This window comes from Xenopus tropicalis, chromosome 7 (genome assembly GCF_000004195.4).
Source record: "Xenopus tropicalis strain Nigerian chromosome 7, UCB_Xtro_10.0, whole genome shotgun sequence".
Classification (NCBI taxonomy): Eukaryota; Metazoa; Chordata; class Amphibia; order Anura; family Pipidae; genus Xenopus; species Xenopus tropicalis.
In genome coordinates this window covers 90,531,048-90,555,323 of record NC_030683.2, presented here as the reverse complement: position 1 = coordinate 90,555,323, position 24,276 = coordinate 90,531,048, and the positions used below count along the sequence as shown (strand labels likewise).

General features: G+C 37.8%; 2 protein-coding genes across 2 annotated transcripts in view; one reads left to right on the top strand and one right to left on the bottom strand.

Annotated features, from left to right (window-relative positions):
* morn1 (MORN repeat containing 1) overlaps positions 1-1,195 on the bottom strand; it is a 193,791-nt gene extending 192,596 nt beyond the window's left edge. The window contains exon 1 of the mRNA XM_002936560.5: positions 1,091-1,195. Within this exon, the coding sequence (XP_002936606.3) occupies positions 1,091-1,163 (73 nt within the window). The 5' untranslated portion in view covers positions 1,164-1,195. The remainder of the gene's footprint in view (positions 1-1,090) is intronic.
* Positions 1,196-4,044: 2,849 nt separating this feature from the next.
* rer1 (retention in endoplasmic reticulum sorting receptor 1) lies at positions 4,045-18,582 on the top strand (the record flags this gene model as incomplete). The annotated part of the gene is given in 7 exon segments (NM_001011464.1): positions 4,045-4,075; positions 9,856-9,943; positions 10,921-11,025; positions 11,154-11,253; positions 14,285-14,363; positions 15,048-15,183; positions 17,791-18,582. Coding segments are annotated over 6 exon segments (597 nt in total). The 5' UTR covers positions 4,045-4,075; positions 9,856-9,862.
* Positions 18,583-24,276: the final 5,694 nt, after the last annotated feature.

Sequence of the window (24,276 nt, the reverse complement as noted above, 5' to 3'; positions counted from 1 at the left end):
CAGATGAGATGTAGCTCTCTCAGTTTATTGGTAAATACTTGTTATCTGGAATGCCAGCTACATCAGCAAGGCTAGCCCTGGTTGTGAAATACCTACTACAATATTAAAGAGCTCCATTTCTCTTAAGATTCATTATTTTAGTTACACATCTGTTTATTTTCTTTTATATGTCTTTTTGATTAAAGCACCAAAGTGAAACCACTGAAACAATGCTGCCACTCTGTGGTTTTTTAACAAAGTACACTAGAAATATGACACAGCTCTCCAGAAAGCAGAGAAAGGGGTTATCCAACCAGTGGCCATAAAGCTGCCCAGAATTCTACCCCTCCTACTGTGCCAGAGCTTAATTTACTGAATCAGAAAGAGTCTCTTGGTCAGGGCAGTATTCTCTATGTTGGAACCTGGGAGCATTTGCTTAGGGTGGCAGATTTATTAGGGCTGCTTTTGAATGCATATACATAAAAAAACAAGCCTACTGCCAGACACTTGGGGATCAATTCATGCACAGACTCTTCTGCATATGGAGGGTGGAGGTCTGGTGTCCAGGGCAGTGCTAGACATAAATACAGCACTGCTTCTGATATTTCTAACTCCATTCTATTGGCACAGTGTGACAGAAGTTACTGATCTGAGCAAAGAAATGTCTGGAAATGATTCCTACTTCAGTAAATTACTAAAACCGTGGACAATAAGAAGCCAGTTTGACAAGGACCAACCTTAGACGCACCATGCCATAAATACAACTACAGGCATAACTACATTAGACATGAATGCTATGCCTGCTGGGTGGTGGGTGGGGCTAAGAAGTATGGGGGACAAAGTGGGGTACAGACTGATAAGCAGTTCAATGTATTTCCATAGATAACGACCTTTTTTCTTTTTCATAAAATAATGTTGCTGTAGGGTTAAGTGACTTGCCGTATAGAAAAAACAGGTACCTGGTATGTAACCAATACAACGATAGCAAGCATGAATGAATGTATGTGCAAGTAGCTAGATTTTAGACAATAAACGTGTGTGTATTTAGATATATTTATATATACACACACACCGCCCCCATCCGTACCCAGTTATTCCCCCAGTTTATTACCATCGCGAAGCTGCTTCTTTATTCCGCCCGTATAGTACCTAGAGTTTCTGGTCATTTTGCAGGGGGCCGCCATGTCTTTACGAGATGTTTACATAGCAACCCAAACGTGAGCCGTAGCTAAGAGGCGTGGCTTGGGTGCCGTCAAGAGCCAATAGGCGATTAGCACATGTCGATAGGCTAAGGCTCCCTGTTTGTAGAAGCAGTCTCCTCCCCTAGAGTCTTGTGCAGTGATAGGGGAAACCAATGGCAGCTGCCTGGCACAGACTTACCGCTATGTTTCCCACATCAGAGGGATATTCATTCACTCCTGCCTTCTTTATACCTTGTTTATACCGTACTGCCCTTTATTGAGAATGGTAATATATAGACACAGCGCCTCTTAATATTGCCAAACTCAGAAGGGCACATGCACCAAATCTAAGTTCGAAATTAATGCTGACCTGAGTTCAACCAAAAGAAATGGCTTAATCACTGGGAGTGAGGATTTGTTTGACTACCCTGAGCTCAGTCATTCTACACTCTCAAGTCTTAGGGAATGCTTTGGAATGTAAAATGCCCAACCTTTGCTCTGCTGTGTGTGCACATTCCAGGGCAGCAGCAAATGTCTTTGGGACAGGAAAAAGATGGTTGTTCTGGCCTCATAAGGATGGTACACCAGACTGGTGCGTATTTTTAAGTGAAGAGGAGGGCCACTTTAAATAATCAGTTATAATCAGTGGAGTGTGTCCCAAGTAAATACATTTCCCCCAGTGATTAACCCTGCATGCACGGTTTGCGTTTACTGTCTGCTCATTTGCAGTCTCCTGCCTTTACTGCGCATTGTGCTACTATCCCCATCACCTCAGCATGCTGACAGCCCTTAGTGTGGCACTGACCAAGAACAAAAAGTACATTACTGAATAATGAATACATTACTGAATAAAATCTGGGCTACCCTTTCATAAATTATTTTGGTTTCAAATACAATTTGGAAAGACAATTAGCAATGTTATTTATTTTTTGCACATTCTTTATTCATTTTTCGTTTATAAACGTAACATACAGAGAATAAAAAAAGCAGTAATGATCTATATCACTTTGTTTATAGCATAAATGTCTTAATAGGTAAACAGGTACAGGAAAAACAGGGAAGGGAACAGGAAAAGGTAGAAGGGTAGGTCACAGCAACATAGCAGAGAAGGGCATATTATGGTCAAATAAAATCAGTGCAGACATCTGGGGGATGGAAAGCTGCACAAGATAGGATACAGACTGGGGAAAGCAGTAACAGACTCCAGGGTTAAAAAGTAGTATAGATAACAATGCCTTAACTGGGTCTGGGGAGAGGTCTACACATAGCACTTTGGAAACAATTTGATACCATGGTCCAAAAAGGCTGTAGTTTCAGGCATTCCACCCATACGTGCTTTATGCCCCCTTTCTGGGTACTGAAACACCTTGTCTGATACAGTGGAGAACATTCTGTAGCTTGTAAGACTGAGGGACATTTATACCATCTAGAGATTATTTTATAATTAGTTTATTGTGCCTTACATGCAGTTACCATGTTGTGTATTAGAGTAAAACAGTTTTCCCAGTCCCATTCTGTAAAAGAACAGTTAAAGTCATTTTCCCATTGCTTGAAACTGGGGAAATGTTCGCCTTTGGGTTCTAGTAGGATAGAATAGATCTGAGAGAGGGTATAGGTTGGTATGATCTTAGCTAAGCACAGATCTTCAGAGGGTTGTGTCTTTAAGTAGTTCTTCTTTTCCTGGGTGTGTTTGGTGTGTTTAAGTGTGTTAACTGGCGGTACATACATTTCTGAACAAAGCTGGGAAATGTATGTCTAAAGGGAGTAGCCCGGTAGAGGTTTGTGCCTGTATGAAAGGTAAGTTTTCTGTGTATCGTTTATTGAGAAGGTCACGGGGGAAAAGAGGGGTTACCTTTTAGGGGTGTCATTAGGCCCATTCTACAGGAAAGAGTGTGATGCTCATGAGGTTGTCCCATGTCGACAGTGTGTTGTAGTACCAACAGGACAGTAATGGTATGTTGTCTCTCATGTGGAATTAGTCAGGGTAGGGGTGAGGGGTGATTGTACTTGCTGTGTTGTTCTATTTGTAACCAGTCCTCCTGCTGTGTATGGTGGAACTATCCACAACACAGTTACAACCTGCAGATTGTCAATAGGATAGTAAATCAGGTAGTCCAATCCCATACCTGTGTTTGCACTTATACAGGGAGTGTTATGTCCCCAAACGAATTGTGTAAGTATTTGATTTACTGTAAGGAAAATGTTTGGCTTGTGTGGAAGATGGGTGGTTTTGAAGAATAAGAATTTTTGTAAAATAATCATTTTTACTAAGTTAATTTTCCCAAACCAGGAAAGCCTAGGCTAATATGCAATTTTTAGGTAATTCTTGATTTGGAGGGGTAACTTTTCATAGTTGATCACAGCAGCTGTAGAGGTGTCTCTTGGAACAAGTATCCCTAGGTATTTGAGGACACTTGGCTGCCATATAAAAGGAAAATGTGTCTGTATTCTTTGCACTTAGCATTAACTTTAAAATTCCCGCTGCAGCCAAATCTCTCAAACTAGATAAGAAGAGTGATTTCAAAAATAGCAGGAGATTGTCTGGCAAGGCGGCCACCGAAATGCTATTTTATTAGCTCTTTACTTCTACAGAGGTATCAACTGTCAGCCAATACCATGAGAGAAATAATTATCCAGTTCTGGTTCTCTATTATTTTAAACCTAAATCCTCACACAAAATAGTGGCACGAACTAAATCAGCAAAACACATTTAATCTCCTGACATCGCTGCTGACCTGTTTCCTAGGAAACCGCAGCTAGAGGATATGAAGTAACAGGTCAGTTCAGAACTCTCCAATCCGATGCGAGGTCACCGCGCATTCTGTTTTCGCTACTTCCGTGTAATGCCGGTGGGCTGGGACAGTGACGTGTACGCTTTAGGAGCTCTCAGTTCCGACTCGGACAGGACCTAGAAGGTAAGGACTGTTACCCTCTCTAGAGCAGCACCGCCACATAATTTCTATTCAGTTTACTACACAGACATTAATTGTGCGTCCGTTTATGAGGTGTTAGCATTTCCAGATCTTCACGCCTTGCCAGCCAGTTTGCCCTGCATCGTCTGTTGCGCTCAAAGGGAGAGGCGGAAGTGAGTTGGTCAGCGCTGGCGCATGCTGGGAGATGTAGTTTTTTGAGCTGCCACAACCATTGCTTTGGTACCTATGTAAACTACATCTCCCAGTTGCTAAATGGCCTTGGAAAGAAGGTCTAGGCTCCCATCATTCTTCTTTCATTTTATATCTAATATGTATAAATGGTTAGTGGATTCTTAGCGTATGTTTTATACATTGATTTACAATGCTGCCTGTAATACACTGCCTTGATTTCCACAATTAAAACTCTCTTTTTGGTATGCTTCGTAGTCTGGTTCTGCTGGTCTGGGAAACTGTGGGGACAAAGGGGTATTCATTCATACCTTTCTTTATTAGATTTATTTGTAAATGATCTTTCATGGCCAGGCCAATTTACAGTATACGTTTTAAAAGCAGTGAGAAAAGCTAGGCCAATGTGCAATCATTGTGGCTTTTGCAGGGATGGTAGGTGTAATGTCTGTTTATTGTCCAATGTAATTTGTTATTAAAGAAAAAAATATAGGTGCTGGCAAGGTAAGTTGCCAGCGGAGGAGCTGATTCAGCCCTCAGGTAGATACTGTATATATACAATTGCTGTAACACCACATTGGGTAAACAGTCAGCTTTTTAGTATTAAACCTATTTACATAATATCTTGGCTGATTTAGGAAATCATTGAAAAATTACAGCTTTGTGAGAACCAACCAAACAAACTAGTATCCCTGTTCTCCGCATTCATTGTTTGATGGGGCTGGGAGGTCCAACCTATGATGCTCCATTTATATGCTTTGGCTGTTAGAATCAGTAACCATAGCATTCAGGGGCTATATGGGAAATATAATGAATTATATACCCTCTGTTGAAATATATAAACATATTATAAGTCACAGATGCATTCCATGATCATTTAAGCATAAGGCCAAAGGCCAAGTACTTAACAGGTCCAGGAAACTCTGAAGTGACTTCTAATATCTTCTTATTTTCCAACAGGAGGTATATTATTTATTATAATACACAAGTTTCAGTGACAGAAATTATGTTACTAAGCACCGATTATAACTGATGCCATCTCAGTGCACCGTTAAGAATGATATAATATACAGGATATACGTAACACTTCAGGACACACGTTAGTGGCTGACAGCAGGCCCAGATATAATGGTGTATATAAAAAGAAAATGGAGAAGGAAAACAATGACGCTTGTGAGTCTTGTACATGTCCAGCAAATGGGATACTGAAACACAAGGGTGCCACCTCCCCAGAAGCAGACTGGGCTCTGGGAAAGACTTAGAGAGTGTGACAGTAGAGTAGTACCATGCAGGGACTAGTAATGCAAATAGGTTTCTTATGGTGCTGATCCAGATTTAGATTCTCTGACTTTGATTTTCTGTTTGCATATTTCTTCTCCACCAGAATCTAAACCCAGAATGCAATACATCTAGTCACAACTATTGTCTGATCATTTAGACCAATTAGTTTTGATGTAAATAGACTATTTATGCTGGTAAAACATTAGCTTTATGAAAGATAATGGGGTAATTTACACCTATGGTAAAATCCATATTTTATTATAAAGCACATTTTTAACCCTTAATACCGCCTTGCCTTCCATCCCTATAATCAAGAGAGTTTATTTGAATATAGATAATGATTTTAGCATAATAAAGACCCTCCCATCCCAAGTGAGCGGATCTTCTCCCGATATCCCCACCTACGGGTGGGTGATATTTGGCTAATTAGCTGCGTGTCTGTGGCACAGGAATTACAAACACAAGAAATCTTTTTTCAGAGAACTCAGTGCAGCGTTTCTGTGAGTGCTTATAGCTGTATTTACATAGACCTTTCTGATTAAGCTTACTTAGTTTTTACCTTTCTTTCTCCTTTAAACTGTGACTGAGAAAGCAACTAATCTAGTTATCCCTTACTTACATCATTCCTTGTGACATACACAATTCCATGTACCATTTTTTTTTTTTTTTTTTCATTTGTGCATTTGAGATGCTGGTTTGAGTAACCTAAGCATGAGTTCATTGATACTATTGTATTCTGGGTATAGTGCATTTTTTTCTAAATGCAAAAAATACTACATTTTTATGTATTTTATTTGTTTACAATATAATAAAGAAATAAATGTTGAATGGAAAAAACACCCTTGTTTAAAAAAAGCACATGTGCAGTGGCACAACATGCAACTGTGATTTTGGCAGAGATGCTGATGGGGGTGGAGGGGGAACATATCTGTGTTTCTGCCCACCCAGCAGTGTATGCTGCATCCATAAAATGATTGCATTGAGAGCTGTTAATTTGTGTAGATAACGTAATCTAGAACCTAAACTGGCCACGCACAAGGCATGTTCTCTTTAATTTTTGGTCAGATGCTCAAATTGTGTATAAGCAGCAAATATCACTTCAGTTTCGGCTATTTAAAGAAGAGGATTCTTATATATTTTTGCCTTAAGCAAGAATTTCTGTTAAACATTTACACAAACATTAAAATACGTGGCATTTCCAAATAATTCCTCCTTTATAGCATAGCATTCTACTTATTGCTAGTAAGGCAGCACCCTTAGGCTAATGGCACACAGAGTTGTGTCTCTGCTTTTAATAGTTTGGTTTTCCCCAATTGTGGAAAAAACCCATAGTCCTCCCGTCTGTGTCTTTGCACTGATAGGGCATAATGTGCAGATGCAGAGTCGATATTGATGCGAAAGTGTGAAACTGCAATTTCATGCTGATATCTGCTTCCTTTGTCTACACACAGGTTGATACTGTGCCTGTCAGTGCAAAGACATGGGAGCACATCGGCTTTTCTCCGCTTGTGGAAAAACACAAGCAGAGGGGCATAGCTTTGTGTACCATTACTCTTCTTACAAGCATGCAAGGATTCGTGTCATTTTTTTACCATAATATATCTATAGAAACCAGAGAATTGTTGCAAACCTTTCCAGTAATGTTAAAATGGGAAAAAGTTGTGCTTGTGGCATACAGGTGCAGTGCTCCTAAATTTCAGGCTGTTCTTCATGTGCACCTATGTTCTACTCTATAATATTGAGAAACAATTTGCTCAATTCTTGGTTTGCGTTAATTGACTTTTAGTATTAAGTAGTAAGAACCATTGAAATTATAATCTACCAAACAAACCCACTCCCTGAACCAACATATCCACAATGTATGGATATCATTTAGGATCAGCAGAGTTTATATAGTTATAGTTTATATAAGGTGGGTTATGTAAGTGGTAGCAGGGATAAAGAGAATAATGAGTCAGTGGGAGGGTTAAAAGAAGGGCCTTCTTAGGGTAGCATTATGCACACACTACAAACATGAATAATTTTGACATGGCCTGTTTTGTAGCAGGTAACTTGTAGTCTACTTTCCAAAGAGGTATTGCTGGAGCAGATGGCTTCTAATTTCAAGAACAATATATCTTTTAAGATGTTAATCAATCCATTTATCCAGTAGCAGGCAGACCAATTCCAGGGTTCTCTGCAGTAGCTCTCCTTCTTAAACTTCTCTAGATCACTTGTAAATGAATCACTTAGGAACAACAACATTTTACACGCTAACATCTGCTGAAAAATTCCAGTCTGTGCTTTTTCACGTGGCACATGTAGCATGTAAATTTAGCACATTTTTAAGATGGTTGCTTAAATTATGTGAGAATTTTGTTCTGTTTCATTATTACTGCAATACTACTATTTTGTGCTCTTTGTTCATGGCTACAAACGTTATTGAACATTACTTTATTATGTGCTGCAATGCATATGATGAAAGTCAGATTGCTGTAATGTTGTAGTGAAACGTGAACAGTTTTGTGGAAGAGTAGAATAAATCGGCTAAGTTGGGCTGAAAAAAAGACCAAAATCCATTAAGTTCAAACCTTAGAAACAAACCCCATGGCCCTAAAAGCTGGGTACTGCAGCATACAGGACTGGTGAATCACAAGTGATCTGAACTGATTAACCAGCGAAGTGATCAGCAAGATTTGACACAGGGTGAGAGCAGAGCAAGAGAATGATGAACACTAAGATAAAAAAGAGTTTACAGAGGAGTTTATGGAGGTGTCATAAAATGTGCAGGTTGCATGACTACAGAGAGTTTATATAATGTTACAATTTCAGGAGCTGGAAATGAACACTACAGTTATAGCACAGCTGGCAGTATTGAATGCAAAGAAAAGCATTTACAAATAAAATTGCAAAATGCAGCATACAGGACCATAGAGGTGAAAAGCACATTTACCTGTAAATAAACAAGAATATGGATGTCAATTTATGATTTCTGTTAGGTTAATGCCACACCAGACTGACTTAAGGGCTGTGGATAAACGTAGGCCAAGAAAGAACTCTTGAGCTTCAATTATCCTACATCTGTTACTGCACCCAGAGCCACTGCTTCGGCCCTGGTGCAGCCACATACAGTGCGTTTCTGCAGTAGAATGCACGATTATGTGCCATATATGGCTGTAGCCTTAAACTTCAATAAGTCATTTGTTAACAGATCACTTACAAACAAACTCCCATTGCAGTTGTTCTCAAATCAGCAAGTAGGTATGCTACTCTCTCTCTGAGTAGGTATGCAAATATAAGTTAGGCCTACTCAATATTAAATGTTGCTTTAGAACTGTTACTAGTACAACTGTATCTTATTTGTTTATTCCCCTGAATTTTCCCCCCCTTCCTTTATTTTATTTACATGTATAAAAAATTTGACCTGACTTTACATCATACGATATCTGTTACTGATCATACAATGTATAACACTACACCTTGAAGAAACAAATACTGTATGTAAAAATTATGCTGTCAAAAAAACAAATAAAATTTAAGTTACAAAAAAAATATTAAATGTTGCCACATTTTTAGCTGTACTTATGTGCAGTTATTTTGGTTTTGATGCACTTTTTACATGCTATAGTATGTTATAGAAAGTGTTATTCTTAGACAATTTACAATTCATCCTCATTTTTATGATTTGCAGTTTTTGAGTTTTTTTTGCTTTTTGTTCATCAGCTCTCAAGTTGCCATTTAAGCAGTTGCCTAGTTGCCAGACCAAATTACTTTTGCAACCAGGCAGTGGTGTAAATGACAGACTGGATTATAAATAAAAGAAGGCCTGATTATAAAGATTAGCAATAAAAACTAACAATACCAATAAATTTGTAGCCTCAAATAACAATAGCTTTTTGGCTGCTCCCCTATTTGAAAGCTGCCAAGAGTAAGAAGGGAAGGCAAAAAAAAAAACCTAAAACAAAACAAGACCAGTTGAAAAGTTGCTAAGAATTTGCTGTTCCTTTGACATACTAAAAGTTAACTTAAAGATGAACCACTCCTTTAACCATGCTAATTGTGAGTAGTGCATTGCACACTGTTAACTTGCAGTTAGGACAAGTGAAATCTGTTAGCGGCATACGAAAACATAATGGAAAAACTATACAGAATCTTTGGATTTGAATCTGGATTCTTCTGTATAACTATAGTTTAAATATAATTCTGTTTTCGGGTTATTTTCCACAGGGCTGCTTTTTGTTCTTTGGCACAAGCAAATTGTGTTCTTAGATAATGATGCTGCTAAAAAACACTGTATTTTTTATTCATTGAGTAAGTCTTACTTATTTTTTGCACAGAAACAGAATGTCAGAAGGAGACAGTGTTGGTGAGTCGGTTCATGGAAAGCCTTCAGTGGTGTTTCGGTTCTTTTCAAGGCTTGGGCAGGTAAGTGCAACTATCGCTGCATATTCTTACAGGACTTGTTCATTTCATATTTCCACATCTCTTCAAAAAGCAATTAATCAAAGCTCAGAAATTATTGCAGTGTCAAAAAATTGAACAGGAGGTTCCATTTGCCCACCACTCACTTAGGCACCCATTTTTATTTTTTAAGGGGTTCTTAAAAGTGGTACAGAAAATTATTTCCAGTAACACAAAAAATCTGGGTTAGCTGCATATAAAAAATACTATATAGATCAGCATAGATGTAAATGTATTAACTTTTTCTATGCAGGTTTTCTACTCATTTGATTTTCACCGTTGATTTCTATAGATTTCACAAAGCCTGTTGAGATGGCAAATAATTACATACATTCTGGCATAACGCTGACCGGAGTTTTAATACACTTCTGAGCATTTATTTTATTAGCTCTGACAGGCAGAGTTTCTAAACAAAACCGCACCTCTTGCTTGTCAGACCTAAGCAGAGTCCATTGTCTGTGTGTAGAACATACTTCTAGCCCTGCAGAAAACAAAGATCACAGGCATTTATTGTACAGGGCTGTGGAAGAGCAACTCGTACTGTGGTCCAAATATGAAATTGCTGCATTGCTGTTATTAGTGTGACCTTATACTATTAGGGCAGAGGCTAATCGTAGGCATAAATATACATGTGCATGTTGATTTATACTATGACAGAAGGATGGCAGCAGTTTTGTGTTGCAACAGCATTTCAAATTATCCCAGGCTATGTACACATAATAAAGGACTTGGCCATGGGCCCAGAATCTCTCTTGACCTTATATTAGTGCAAATGGAGTAACTAAGCTAGTAGAACAGTCCTACTTTATATGTTTGAAAATGCAGAGACAGTTTATCCACATGCACTGGCTTAAGGGTACAGTATGCCATAGGGTTAGAATATACGTAAAAATAAATCTGAAATTGTTTTATTTCTTTATATGTTGCTAAATATCTTTCAGATTTATCAGTCGTTTTTAGACAAATCCACACCATTCACAGCAATACGATGGGTGATGACACTGGGCCTTAGTTTCATCTACATGATAAGGGTGTATATACTACAGGTAAGTCTGTTCTACAGTCATTTTACATGGTGCACAGTACATGATGGCTTCTGGCTTTTATTGTGTATAGTATTTTGTTTGATTTATCTTATTACTTGCTTTAATCAGTATTTTATTTGTCTTTACAGGGTTGGTACATAGTGACATATGCCTTGGGTATTTATCACTTAAATCTATTCATAGCATTCTTATCTCCAAAGGTAGATCCATCCTTAATGGAAGACTCAGGTATGGCCCTGTAATTCTTTCTTGTTTTTCCTGTAAGTGTAGTCAAAGGTGAACTGATAATTTCCTGACAGCATTTTTGTATTTCCGGTTGTTAGCACTGTATTTTAGTAAACTGTGTTAACAGCCTAACATTGTTAACTAAAAGTTCCAGAAAATCCAAGTGAAAAATTATTCTATACATGTAAAACAAAAGTATCATGCTTTCAAGGTTAACTAGCTAAAGCATAAGACACTACTACAGAAAATGTATTCTGAGCCTAAAAGTATATACAGAGCACAAGACTGATAATGGATTAATGCAGGAAGGCTATATATCTGCACTCCTTACTTTTTTGACATTTTCTTAACTACTGCTAAGTAGGAGAGTAACCTGATAACTAAAGGGAAGGGACTACTGTGAGGCACAGAGTGCCGCATTTTTCATTTTATTTCAACTGTTGACACTATAATTATTACACTTTTCAACCAACAATATCTATTGCTTGTGTGTATAAGCATTACCACCCCTCAAGGCCAATTGCCACATCCTCTTTTTAAATCAGTCAGTTGTTTATCTTGTGGGTGCTAAACAGTGCATCAAACAGAAAGAAAAAAAAAAAAACCTCTATGGCACAGCCACACTGATCACATTCAAAGGCACAATATCATTATATCAATATCATAGCAAACTAATCTTAATAGTGGCCACTGCTGTCGGCACTTAAAAGGGTATTACCCTTTTATAGTTAAAATCTTTGTTCTACAGGTTTATATACTACTTTATCCTTCTATAAAACTTCTCTTTCTCATTGATTTCCTGGTACTTTGTTTAGTTTACTTTAACTCACCTTACGTTACCTCATTTTACTTTATCATAAAATGTTATCTTATGATACTTCATTCTCTTTTTCTTACTTTTGGCTATTTCATTCCCCCCTCTTGTACTACCTTAAAATACTGTAACTCTTTTTCACAATTTTCCCCTCCTTTCTTTTTTGTTTCCCTTTGGAATTACCAATTATATATTTGGTCTGATGATTTGTTTCAGTGCAATCCCTCTGTTAGCTTTACCAACAGTGTGCAGTGTATATTGTATTAAGAAGGAGAAGGAAAGGCTAATAAAGAGTTAATCTCAAGCTGCAGGCATACCTTCAGTTGTCTCAATAGTGCCCTTAAGTCTCCCCATATTTCACCTGTTCAAAAGATCTGAAGCCAAACAGGAACAAAAAACGCTGAGCTGGGTAAAGAGGATTCCCATAATGCATCGCTCCTGCTAAGACTATGTGACCGGAACACTGTAGGTGGCGCATGCGCAGTGCTCATTTTCAGAGACAGAAGCAAGCGCGCTCCCCTTCAGCATACAGACGCTGAGGAAACCGAAGCGCAGGGGGGAGGGGGGTCGAGCGAGCAAAACAAGGCATTCTCATGCTGTTTATTAATTATGTTTAGTACTGTAGTTCTGTGAATGATATGATAGTGGCATAATATGACAGAAACTGTGCCGGTATAACTAGGGCTGGGCGATATACCGTTTAATACCGAATACCGGTGTTTTTTTTTAAAACTATATTAATTTTTCAGATACCGCAATACCGGGGTGTCAGGGTACTCACCCGTACGGGCCGGTCTCGCGCGCCTCCTTGCGTGCGCGCGCGTCCCGTTGTCCGCGGGACGTTGCGCACGCGCGTCCAGGTGCACATGCGTCAAAGCGCACGTGCATGTCAAAGCGTGCACGTCCGTGACGCGCTGACGGTGCCGGTTCTGCACATGCATGGGGGGTATTTAAAGCTATCAAACGCCTCCTCCTGTGCTATGTTGTCTGCGGCCTTGCCTGGGAAACTAAGCCTGCCTGATTTACCTTACGACTTTCTGTTGCCAATCCTTCGCTTGCCTGGTTTTCAATACTGCAGTAATTATTCTCTAATTTATTATGAAATGGGGTTAACACCTAATCATGCATGGGAAAAAAAAAATACCGTCAAATACCGTGACACCGATATAATTTTGAAAAATACCGTGATATAAATTTTTGGTCATACCGCCCAGCTCTAGGTATAACCTCCCTAACCCTACCTATAGCGCAAGGGCCACAATCAGAAATCCACATTTGCAATCGTGGCCCCATAAATGTATAACATTTGGAGTACCTTTCACATACTAAATATTGTAACAGACACCAGGGGGAAAGCGATTTGCTACAGGCAAAGGGGGCTCTACAATATATTAGGGGCTATAGTAGAAGCCTTTCCTTGCTCTTTAAAGCTTGCTCTTTAAAGCTCTGTTTTGTTGGTTTCCTGTTATCTTTACCAATAAAAATGTTGTAATAATAAAATAGACAGACAGAGAAGGGGCTGAAAATTCAGTTGAATGCTATCAATATTTCACATAATCTTCTAGCCAAAATGTAATGCATGTATTGAAGCCTTGAATTGCCATATACTCTTTACTGATGTAGCTAATACTACTAAAAAAAAATATGTGGAACTGCTTTAAAGGAGTGATTTCAGAATTCCTTATATTTTTTTTGCTTTCTACCTGCCCTTTCCTCTGCTTATGCTTATTTTAAGATCTAAGGGTGTTTAAACAGACTGAACTACTGACTTCTGAAAGAGAATGCAAAGTAGGCAGAAGAAAAGGTATTTTACTGTAGTGTAGGGATAGTGTACTTGTAGGGTGGGGGGTAGGGTGAGTGTACTGTTGGGTAGGGGGTAGGGTGAGTGTACTGTTGGGTAGGGATAGTGTACTGTTTGGTAGGGGGTAGGGACAGTGGACTGTTTGGTAGGGGGTAGGGACAGTGGACTGTTTGGTAGGGGGTAGGGACAGTGGACTGTTGGGTAGGGACAGTGTACTGTTGGGTAGGGGGTAGGGATAGTGTACTTGTAGAGTAAGGATAGTGTACTGTAGGGTAGGGGGTAGAGATAGTGTACTGTAGGGTAGGGATAGTGTAGGGTAGTGGTAAGTGTACTGTAGTACTTCTGCTTATTGATGTTGGGTCCTAGCTTGATAGATTTTACTAATTCAAAAACTTGCTTTTTGTCTCTTTTCTAAATAGATGAGGGACCTTCATTACCTACTAAACAAAATGAGGAGTTTCGGCCATTTATCAGAAGACTGCCTGAATTTAAATTTTGGTGGGTAACTTAATGTGTGTCTTATGTGTAAAGTGTTCCACCTTTGACTCTGAAAGTGGTCTACTAGCACTGTGTTGATAACTATATTTTGGTAATGGTGCTATTTAAGGTCTAAAAACAAAAACTAATGTGTATCAGTATGCATCAGTTCATCTTATAGTAGCTCTGCCTCCATTCAGTTATTAACAACTGGCCCTCGAGGTATGCGCTTTTGCTACTAGTTTTTAACAGTGCATTGAATCCATAATTATTGTGTTTGGCCAAATACAGAATCCTTTACAAAAGATTCAACTGAATCCCAAACCTAATCAAACTAATTTACATATCCTAATTTAAGGGGGAAAAAAAGCATCCATGAACAATAGATATACAGCACCAAGCAGCAGGTATAATTGAAAAAGCCTATTATATTTTCTACAGTGCCATCCTTTTTGTTTGATTTGATGCTTTTTCATGTTTACCAAAAAAATGCATCATACCCTCAAATTCCTTATTCTGGTTAGTATGGCTACATAGAAACACATATACATTTTACTGGCTAAGGTTGGTTGTATTGATGCTTGGCTAGCACTTCCACATACAGTAATTTAATCAGTAGCTTTATGACAAATGATTGCATTTTCTGTCCTGAATTAAACATGCACCATAAATACAATGATTGTGACCTGTTATTTTGCTTTGTAGGCACTCTGCAACAAAAGGAATTGTTGTTGCAATGGTATGCACGTTCTTTGATGCATTTAATGTTCCTGTATTTTGGCCTATCCTGGTTATGTATTTTATCATGCTTTTTTGCATCACTATGAAAAGACAGATAAAGGTAAGAGAAATAAATAAATAAATTGCATTAGACTGTTCACACTAATGGATGCTAATGTTTTGGGGAAGTATGCTGCAGCAAAGAGGAGGGCATGGTTGCTCATGCTTCATAAGGGCTGTGACAGATGGGGAGATTAGTCGCCCGCGAGTTTCAGTGGCTTTTTTTTTTTTTTTAGCAGTAATGTGTATCTTAGCTGCTTATAGGAAACACGAAAAGGTGGAAAATGAAGGTGAATCTTAGAAAAAAGGGCAAGAATTAAAAATAAATAAATAAATAAATAATTAGAACTATTAAAAAGTCATTATTTCCAGTGTACTGTTAGAACTGAAAAACATGTTTGGGACCCATTTAAAGGGTAAGTATACATATTTTTTTTAACATGAGTTGGTTAAAAATAACGTGCCGTTTATTCTTGCATTGTTTGGTGTTACCACTTACAGGCACTTGCATCTTTTCTCTTGATCTACCATTTAGTGATGGGCTGTGTGCTCCCACAGAGATCACATGACTAGAAATAATGCAGCTCTAACTGTAACAGGAAGTAGTGTGGGAGCAAAAGCCAAAGCTCTGTCCATTAATTGGCTGATGTGCCCTGGCTTGTTTGCGTGCACTATGATCCCAGGAGATGGCCCTTAATGGCACATACTACTAAAAAAATATATTTATATGAAACTGGTTTATTTAGATGAAATAGGGTTTTATATATGAGCTGGTTTATGCAATATATTCTTATAGAGACCCACATTGTTCAGGGGTATAGTTTTTTCTTTAACTGAGCTGGTTTAACTTTAGATAATTGGCTCTCTGTTACAAACCACTCCCTTTCAGTGATTCCTATAGTTTTGAATGACAGTGCTTTCTTTGTAAAATCACTCAAAAGGGTCTCATAGCGATTTGAAGTAGGTACTGGCGATTTATATTCTTGTCTATGTACAGACAAAACTAGTTACTTGTCTCTGGAACTCACTTTTTAAAAATACCAGAGACTAACCTCTCTGTGAGACATTAGCCTAAGGGTGAAGAAACACAGAGCTACTTAGTAGCAGCTACTTGTCACGGCTTCTAAATGATAGAAGATACCCTGCCATAGACAATATTGAGAATTGCCTCTGCTAAAACACATGCAGAAACAATTTTAGTAACTGTGACTTGTAGCTCCTTGTGTCTTCATCCTAAAGGAACAGTAACACCACAGTAATTCGACTATATACTGATGCCCTGCACTGGTAAAAGTTGTATGTCTGCTTGAGAAAGACTACTATAGTTTATATAAATACCCTGCTGTGTAGCCAAGGGGGCAGCCATTCAAAAAACACAGGTTGCATAGCTGATAACATATAAGCTCTATAAAATACAATGACAAGCTACACAGCTTATCTGTTATCTGCTACCTGTGCCTTTTCTCCTTTTTTCCAGCCTGATTGCCTGCCCCCATGGCTACACAGCAGCTTATTTATATAAACTATAATTGTGTTCATGAAGCAAACACACCAGTGTTACCAGTGTAGGGCAACAGTATATTATATTTTAATTACTTTAAAATTCTTTCATTTTTTGGTGGTACTGTTCCTTTAACAGTTTGCTCTGTGTAGCTGAAGCCCTGATGATAGAACAAGGGGGCTATCCTACCACTATAAGTATGGGTACTGTCAGTATCTCACAACTTTTGTGGAGGATTCAGTATTCATCAAAAAAGATCATGGCCACACATTTCAGCCAGCAAGTAATTCATCCTCTGCAGTCAAGTATATTTTATACGGATTAAGATTATCTCCGTGGCATATGGTACTTGTTTACAAAGGAAAAATAACAGACAGTAACCTACTTGTCTTTCATCATGATGATTCATTATAAATGTAGTGTAAGGCTTATAGTGAGTGGTACAAATAACTTGTGGTGATCTTGTTTTACTGAGGCTGTTATGGTTCTGTTCTGCATGAATCTTTTGTTTCAGATTAATTTCCCCTTTATGTTCTCTCTAGTATACATACATAGCTTTCTTTGCATTAAAAAGTCCTTTTGTAATACGCATTTATACATATGAATATGACCTACATAGAGTTCAACCTAAAAATTCTGACTGGGCAAGAATTAGGGTAGCACCAATGCAAAATCGTCTGTCTAAAATAGTAGAAACACAAAATAGTAGCACTCACCGATAGGTATAAGTAGAAACATGAAGGCCTCAATGAGCAATGTCTTGTATATTTTACCTTGTTTTTATGGGGTTATAAACAATACATTATATGATTTTGGATTTAATTCTTGTTTTTCATGGGCTTGAATATCTCTTTTGGCTACTATCATAAAGGAAGGCCGAGAAACAGCCTGTCTGGTCACCTCCGCTCAGTGATGTTACTGCACCTTAAGGCACGACTTCAGCCTGGGTGCAGTTCTCGTTTCCAAGCCAGAATCCACACCCAGTACCATTACATCCCTGTAGATGCAGTAGCATCACGAAGTGGACAGGCTGTTTCTCAAACAGCCACATCTTGCTATATCGTTGAAACTTGTGTAGTCCACACTGTAGAAACATGTTTAGCTATAGCTTGTTAATAAGTGCAAGAGACCAACAAGTTTAACTCTAGTCCTATGTTTGTTTTCCAGCACATGATAAAATACAGGTATATACCCTTCACACATGGCAAGAGGAAGTACAAAGGAAAGGAAGAACCCACATCTGGGAAGCCGTTCTCCAGTTAAAAGAAACTGTCTCATTTTTGACTTTCTTACATAAAAATTAAACCAACAAAAAAAAAAAGAGGAAAAGAGTTTTGAGCCATTGTAACAATGCCTTTTTATCCATATAAGCCTAGGTGATTTTAAAGCTGTTAGTGCAGTCGTTCATTTCACATTGTTGCTAAGTACATTCTGATAACTGCTGTTGTTTTTCAGTTCAACAGTGGAAAGTACCACTGAGAAATGAGTTCCTCACAGCATGTCTGTAAATTGGTACTGCCACAAGAGTTGCTTTCTCACTGTCAGTTACCAGCTGTTTGCTGCGAGTGTCCTGGGGTGGAGGGGACAGAAACACCTTTTGTTTCCTTCCTTATTCATTTTTCTAAACCCTGAGAAAGCTTTTTCTGGTGTCTCAGTCACCCTTTGCTGGCAGTCTTACGAGACAATAATGGCCTTAGTGATCGAGAATATTATTATTTTTTTTTTTTTAATTAAAGGGGGAAGTTCACCTTACATGTAGTATGATATGAACAGTGTAATTTGTCATTTCTACGGCTTATAAGTTAACTTCTTATTCTGCTAAACTCCAGTTTGGAATTAAACCTGCTAACTTGTTGCTAGGGTCATTGACCCTAGCAACTGGGAATTTGTGTGAATATGACAAAAACAAAATAAAGACGTGTTCCCAAAATAATAACAATAAACACTTTTCTCATTGAACCTGCTTTTTGGTTCCCAGGGTCACCGATTTTAGAAATAAGAAGCTATTTAGCTTTCATTTCAGAGAGAGGCAGAACAGATTGCACAAAAATAAAGAACCATAAAAAATGGAAACCATTTGCATAGGTTACATCCACCTGCACCATGGTAAATATGAAGTGCTGGTAACCAGATTACAATGTTATCGTTAGATTGCAATGCCCAATAATAGTTACAGGAAAATCTAATGGCCTAAATTGTACAGGAGGATGATTCTGGGACCCAGATTCAGTACATTTGCTAATATTCCCTCTAGATGTGTTAAAGGGATTCATGCCCCACCCAATGATAAATATAAGAATAGCACTCGATAGTAAAACACAAAAGTCCGGCCATGACTCCTCCAGTTACACCGAGTAGGAGAAAGTAGCTCAGACTCAGGCACAACGCACTGAGATGCCTACATACCAATATTACAATTAAAAAAAAAATTGTTGGTTCAATAATAACATTTTAAATGGTAGAGTGAATTATTTGTGATGCACACAGTGTAATTTAGTAATAAAAACTACACCATAAAAATCATGACAATAATTCCTTTAACTATACACAACCCTCACTATTTGTCAAAAATACCTTTGGATAACTCCCTTTATTCCATATAGTAGCAAACAATTCAGTGGATGTATTGCTGCAAAAGGACAGCTCAAACACTGATCTATGTAAGTACTTAGAGTTTTCCTTTGTACAACAGCAGTATGCAAAGCACGAACTGGCAACCTCAGATTCTAAGCCCCTTTTACCACCCCAACCTTCACTCTCCCCTTTTCCAGAGAAAACTAAATACAGCAGCCTGATGGCACCTGGCTTTTGTATGCAAGCAGACAAAAGCCTCTCATGATGTCCATGTGATGTCGGGGCTACATTTTAGGACCTGAAGTGTGGAAGTTGAGAGTGTATATGTACCTTTTCTACATAAGCCCAACTAAATGAGCTCATGTCAAAATGGGGATATATTTTCCTTGGAAGGACAATATCTGCTAGGATAGAATCAGAGCCACACAGTTGTATATTTTACAAAGATGCATGTTTTAAACAGGACATTCGTTTCCCATAATTATTGGCTAGGACAGAAATATATATATATAGTCATCAAGAGAATTGTGAGGATCCCCTAGAATTTTTTTGATATCTGCATTTCAATAATCTTAATTGTGAAGTCCATGATTTGTGATGATTTTGTAAGGGAGGTGGACATAGCAGTAATCAGAAGGCTGTGAGTAATTGCCTTACTTGATATAACACACACAAGGCTGTTGCTTTTATAGGTGCCATTTATCTCTATTGACCTTACTATAATCCAGCCTACTGAATGCTGATATGCCTGCCACTGAATTGTTTTGTTGTATGGCATAGAAAGGTAAAAGGTAGCAATTTTTGAAATACCATTCCGCCACTTCCTTTTTAGATGTCAAATTATTCCTTGAGTGTACAGTTTGTGTAATTTGTGAAATTGTGAAAATATTGAACTATTGCCAAAGAATACAGAGGCCATTTTAGAACCACTGAGGTTGCACTTCCCCCTTTGATTTCCATAGATACAAATGTTCAATTCCTATACAAGAATTAAGGGAAACTATCGACAGCACAGAATTTTTCTCATTACACCAATTACCTGCTAACGAACCCAGAATTAATCCATAGATGGTACCTTTGCTGGGTAAAAACAGATGTGCATATTGGTACTGTAGAGCAAGAGCACAGAGACCATATACCCCCAGTTCCTGACATGTTTAAATTTAACATTTTGGGGTGGACATGTGACCCAGCACTATTCCTGTCAGTTTTGCATTTATAGTATGCCTCCCATTTAAAATATATATATATATATATATATATATATATATATATATATATATAATTTATTTCTGCTGTATTCTGTACATGCTTCCTGAGCCACAATATGTGTTGTCAGTGGTACTTTCCATCTAAGGTATATCCCATCCAATACAAATCCATGGCTTGTAAAGTTAAAGCTGAGCTGTAATTGTAGCTATATTAGATAACATCAGAACATTATCATTTTCTTGCATAAAGAAGTGAATTATTCTCCATACCTTCATACTACACAACGTTTGATTCTTTTGGTTATCACTCAGCTTAGGGGTAGTTCACCTTTAAGTTAACTTTAGTATTTAGTTGTTCTTAGCAAGCTTTCAGTTGGTTTTCATTTTATATTTTACAGTTGTTTTAATGATTTGCTTTCCTTTTGTGTAGTTTTTCTGCTTTCTTATTCAAACCACTTTCTGGTTGCAACCAGATAGCTGCTAAAATTCTGAACTGGAGCTACGCTAAAAACCCTAAACATTTCTCAAACCATAAAGACCAATTGCAAATTGTCACTATCTTTCTACATAATAGTAAATTAAAAGGTGAACTACCCCTTTTCTTATTTCTGTTTCTAAAGTTAACACTGGGTTTTCATGGCTAAATTTGTTGTTTATAAACAATGCAGTGAATATAGTGTGCAGGTACCAGTAAGTGTACTTGTATCATTTGGTTAAATATATTGTAGGGCCTAAAGTGAATGTGCAGAGGCTCAGACACTTGCCATCAGCAATCTATATCTATATGGAGAGTGAATCTAGTAATCTGCTCTGCAGTGGTGCTTCGTGAAATGCAACTGACCGTCGTGCCAATGATGGCTATACATGCCCAGGCTTATTAATGACCCCCAGTCAATCTACATTTGCTGTACAGAAAGCAATACAATTCGCTGTACTTCTGCCATTGTTATCACGGCATCAGTTTTTTTTCCTCCCCTGGATGGTTCAAAATAGTGTTTTTTGTTCACTTTTGTTTTCTTTTAATTGTGATTGCATTGAAGTAAATATATAAATATATATATATATGTACACCTATTTTAATTATTGGTTGCATTTTTAATTATTTTTTATTTGACCAGCCCTTTCCTTTTAAATAAGATGCTTGTTATGATTATAAAAACAAGCAAGAACAACCATTTACTTTTTGTACCAAATCAGAACTTTGTGCTTATGTATTTTGTTTTCAGTTTAAATTATAAATATTTAAAATGTCTTATAATTCCATCACAAAAAATCCCCAGCAGAGCCAGGCATACATTTCACATCAGTTTTTTTTTAACTGTAATAGTTGTGTTTGTTTTAATTATAATGAGCAAACAAACAACTTCTTCATATTGTGTGTGCGCTGCCGGAGGCATTTATGTAACACTCTTGCCCTTGAGTGATTGAAATGTGGCCATGCAGTGGCTAAAGAAGAACTATAGTGAAGTTACAAGTTGCTTATACATGGGGGAGGGTTTTGAAATATTCAGAAATGTTGACAAGTTTTGATAAATTGTTCGCGTGCTGACTGAGTGGTCGTATGGCCATTTATTTATCCACTTTTCTGCCTATTGTCCTGCTGAAGATGATTAAATAGAAAGTATACCTTTTACATGCATGCCTTTTGAACAACACCAGGGTGTATTTATTGGTTTAAAACTATAACTATGTATTACTGCCACCTTTTTGCATTAAATACCCTAAAACCCAATATTCAGAAAGCTCTGAATTATGGGTAGATATGTCCTTTTCAAGAATATAATAGTTAAAAAGTTGTTTTTTTTCTCTGTAATAATAAGATGCATAAATCTTTATAGTCTTTAAATATTTTTTTTATGTAGGTTTGAGGTATCATAATCCCAAATGCAGAATATATATATTTTTAAGAGGGGGCTGCAATTTACTGAAGATGGTCAATTTCAGTATTACCACTTTACTGCTAGTGATGCCTATGCGTATGTAAAACCACAATTAGGCCACCATTAAGACCTTTATTTTATTTTGGCCAAATCCTGAACCCTAATTGCATAAGGAAGCGGAGGAAATCCACATGTAGCCAAATTTTAGCAGTTTTCTTAATCATGTGGACCTAGTCATGTTATTTTAAGGGCTAGGCACTTGGATTCAGCTGAATATGAATCCTGCCAATAAAAGACTAGGATTTGGTCTAATTCCAGACCAAATTTGGGATTCAGTGCATCTCTATTTAGCACTAACTAGATTAATCTGGGTATAAGACATACAAGTTCCCTGATACATAAAATAAAATTAGACCAAAGGCCAAATGGCTTCTTATAATCGTCAGAATACATATATCATACCATGGTCTTTGCATGAACTTTATAACTTTGCATGTTCCTCTATGAGGGGGCTGCCATATTTGTGCAGTAGAAGCTATAACTGACAGGCTGAGAAGGGACAGTCAGGATGGCAAAACAGGCAGGATTAGGAACTTCAAGTAACAATGTATCTATAATATAAAAGGCAAAAGCAGACAAACCACCAGGCAGTAAAATGGGAACTGTGCTAGGAGTAATGATTTGTTACTGTGGTCCAAAGTAGTCTTCATCCCCACTAAAAATTAGGAAGCATATAAGGGGTCACTTAGATGTACAGTATGTGCCTGTGGCCGGGCACGCTTACAAAACCCTTTGGTGACTGCTCACTTACAGCAGAGGGCAGAGTCGCATATTAGTTTGTGAATATTTCAAAATCCTATTTCATGTAAAATCAGCTTGTACTTTATCTGATAGAGGTTCAAGACCGTTTGCACCCAGTATGCTATTAGTAAATTAAGAATACATCATCTTTGGTAAAAACGTCCCAATATTATTTTTAGTATTTTATGAAATCAGTTTCCAAAAGTAGAGCCATTTTTCCAGCACTTGACTTACTCCTACAGTTTAATTCATATATAACAATTGCCATTAAAATTCAAACTCTGCTCCTTTCAAGAATGTGATTCTATTTTTCTTCCTTGTGTGTGCGGGATATTTACACAAATGTAAAACTTTACAAGGCATTTCCTTAATAAAACATTGCCAAAATAATTGACAGAACTTTGTTTTGACATTTTGACAGCTGCACAATAATGTTGATTTTAGCCAAAACCCTAGCGTGCAAGAGACTTCAGTTATTTGTGTGCATGTTCCACCTTGGTCTTCCCACAATACAAAGGGAACATACTGCTTTGTGTCTTAGCTCTCAAAGGCTTGTGGCCTAGCAGAACAATGAGACACTGGTATAACAACATGAAGGTGCAAATTTAGTGAATAAAGTACACATGCTAACTCTGCATTATATCTATTTTTAAAACCCAATTTGTGTATGATTTACAAAGGGGTGCAAATATTCTGCCTTGCAGCTAATGCAATGGCACTGTTTAAAGTATGGGAATTTAGGCATAATTTTTTTTTCTGTATGAAATGTACCCAAGGCCCCTGCCCCAGCATTACTTATCTCAGGCAACACTCACAGTTTAGGGTCCTGTTTGATTCTGTCAGTCAGGCTGTGCTGGAGTTTGCATGATCTTTGATAGGCTCCTGCATTGTGATAATTTGTAATTGGCCCATGGAAGGATTGTGCCGCCTACAGCCCAACGTGACTGAATAAGACAGTGTGGTATCTGCTTCTCTTTCCCATTACCAAACTGCAGGTGCCACTCTGCAGGGGGTGGGCAATGGCAGACATTCAGTTGCCTTCCATACCCCCTACACGTGTTCACTAAGGGGCTGATTTACTAATCCACGAAATCCGAATCCCGAATGGGAAAAAATCGGATTGGAAACTAACATTTTGCAATTTTTGTCGCGACTTTTGCATAGCCATTATGACTTTCGTGAATTGT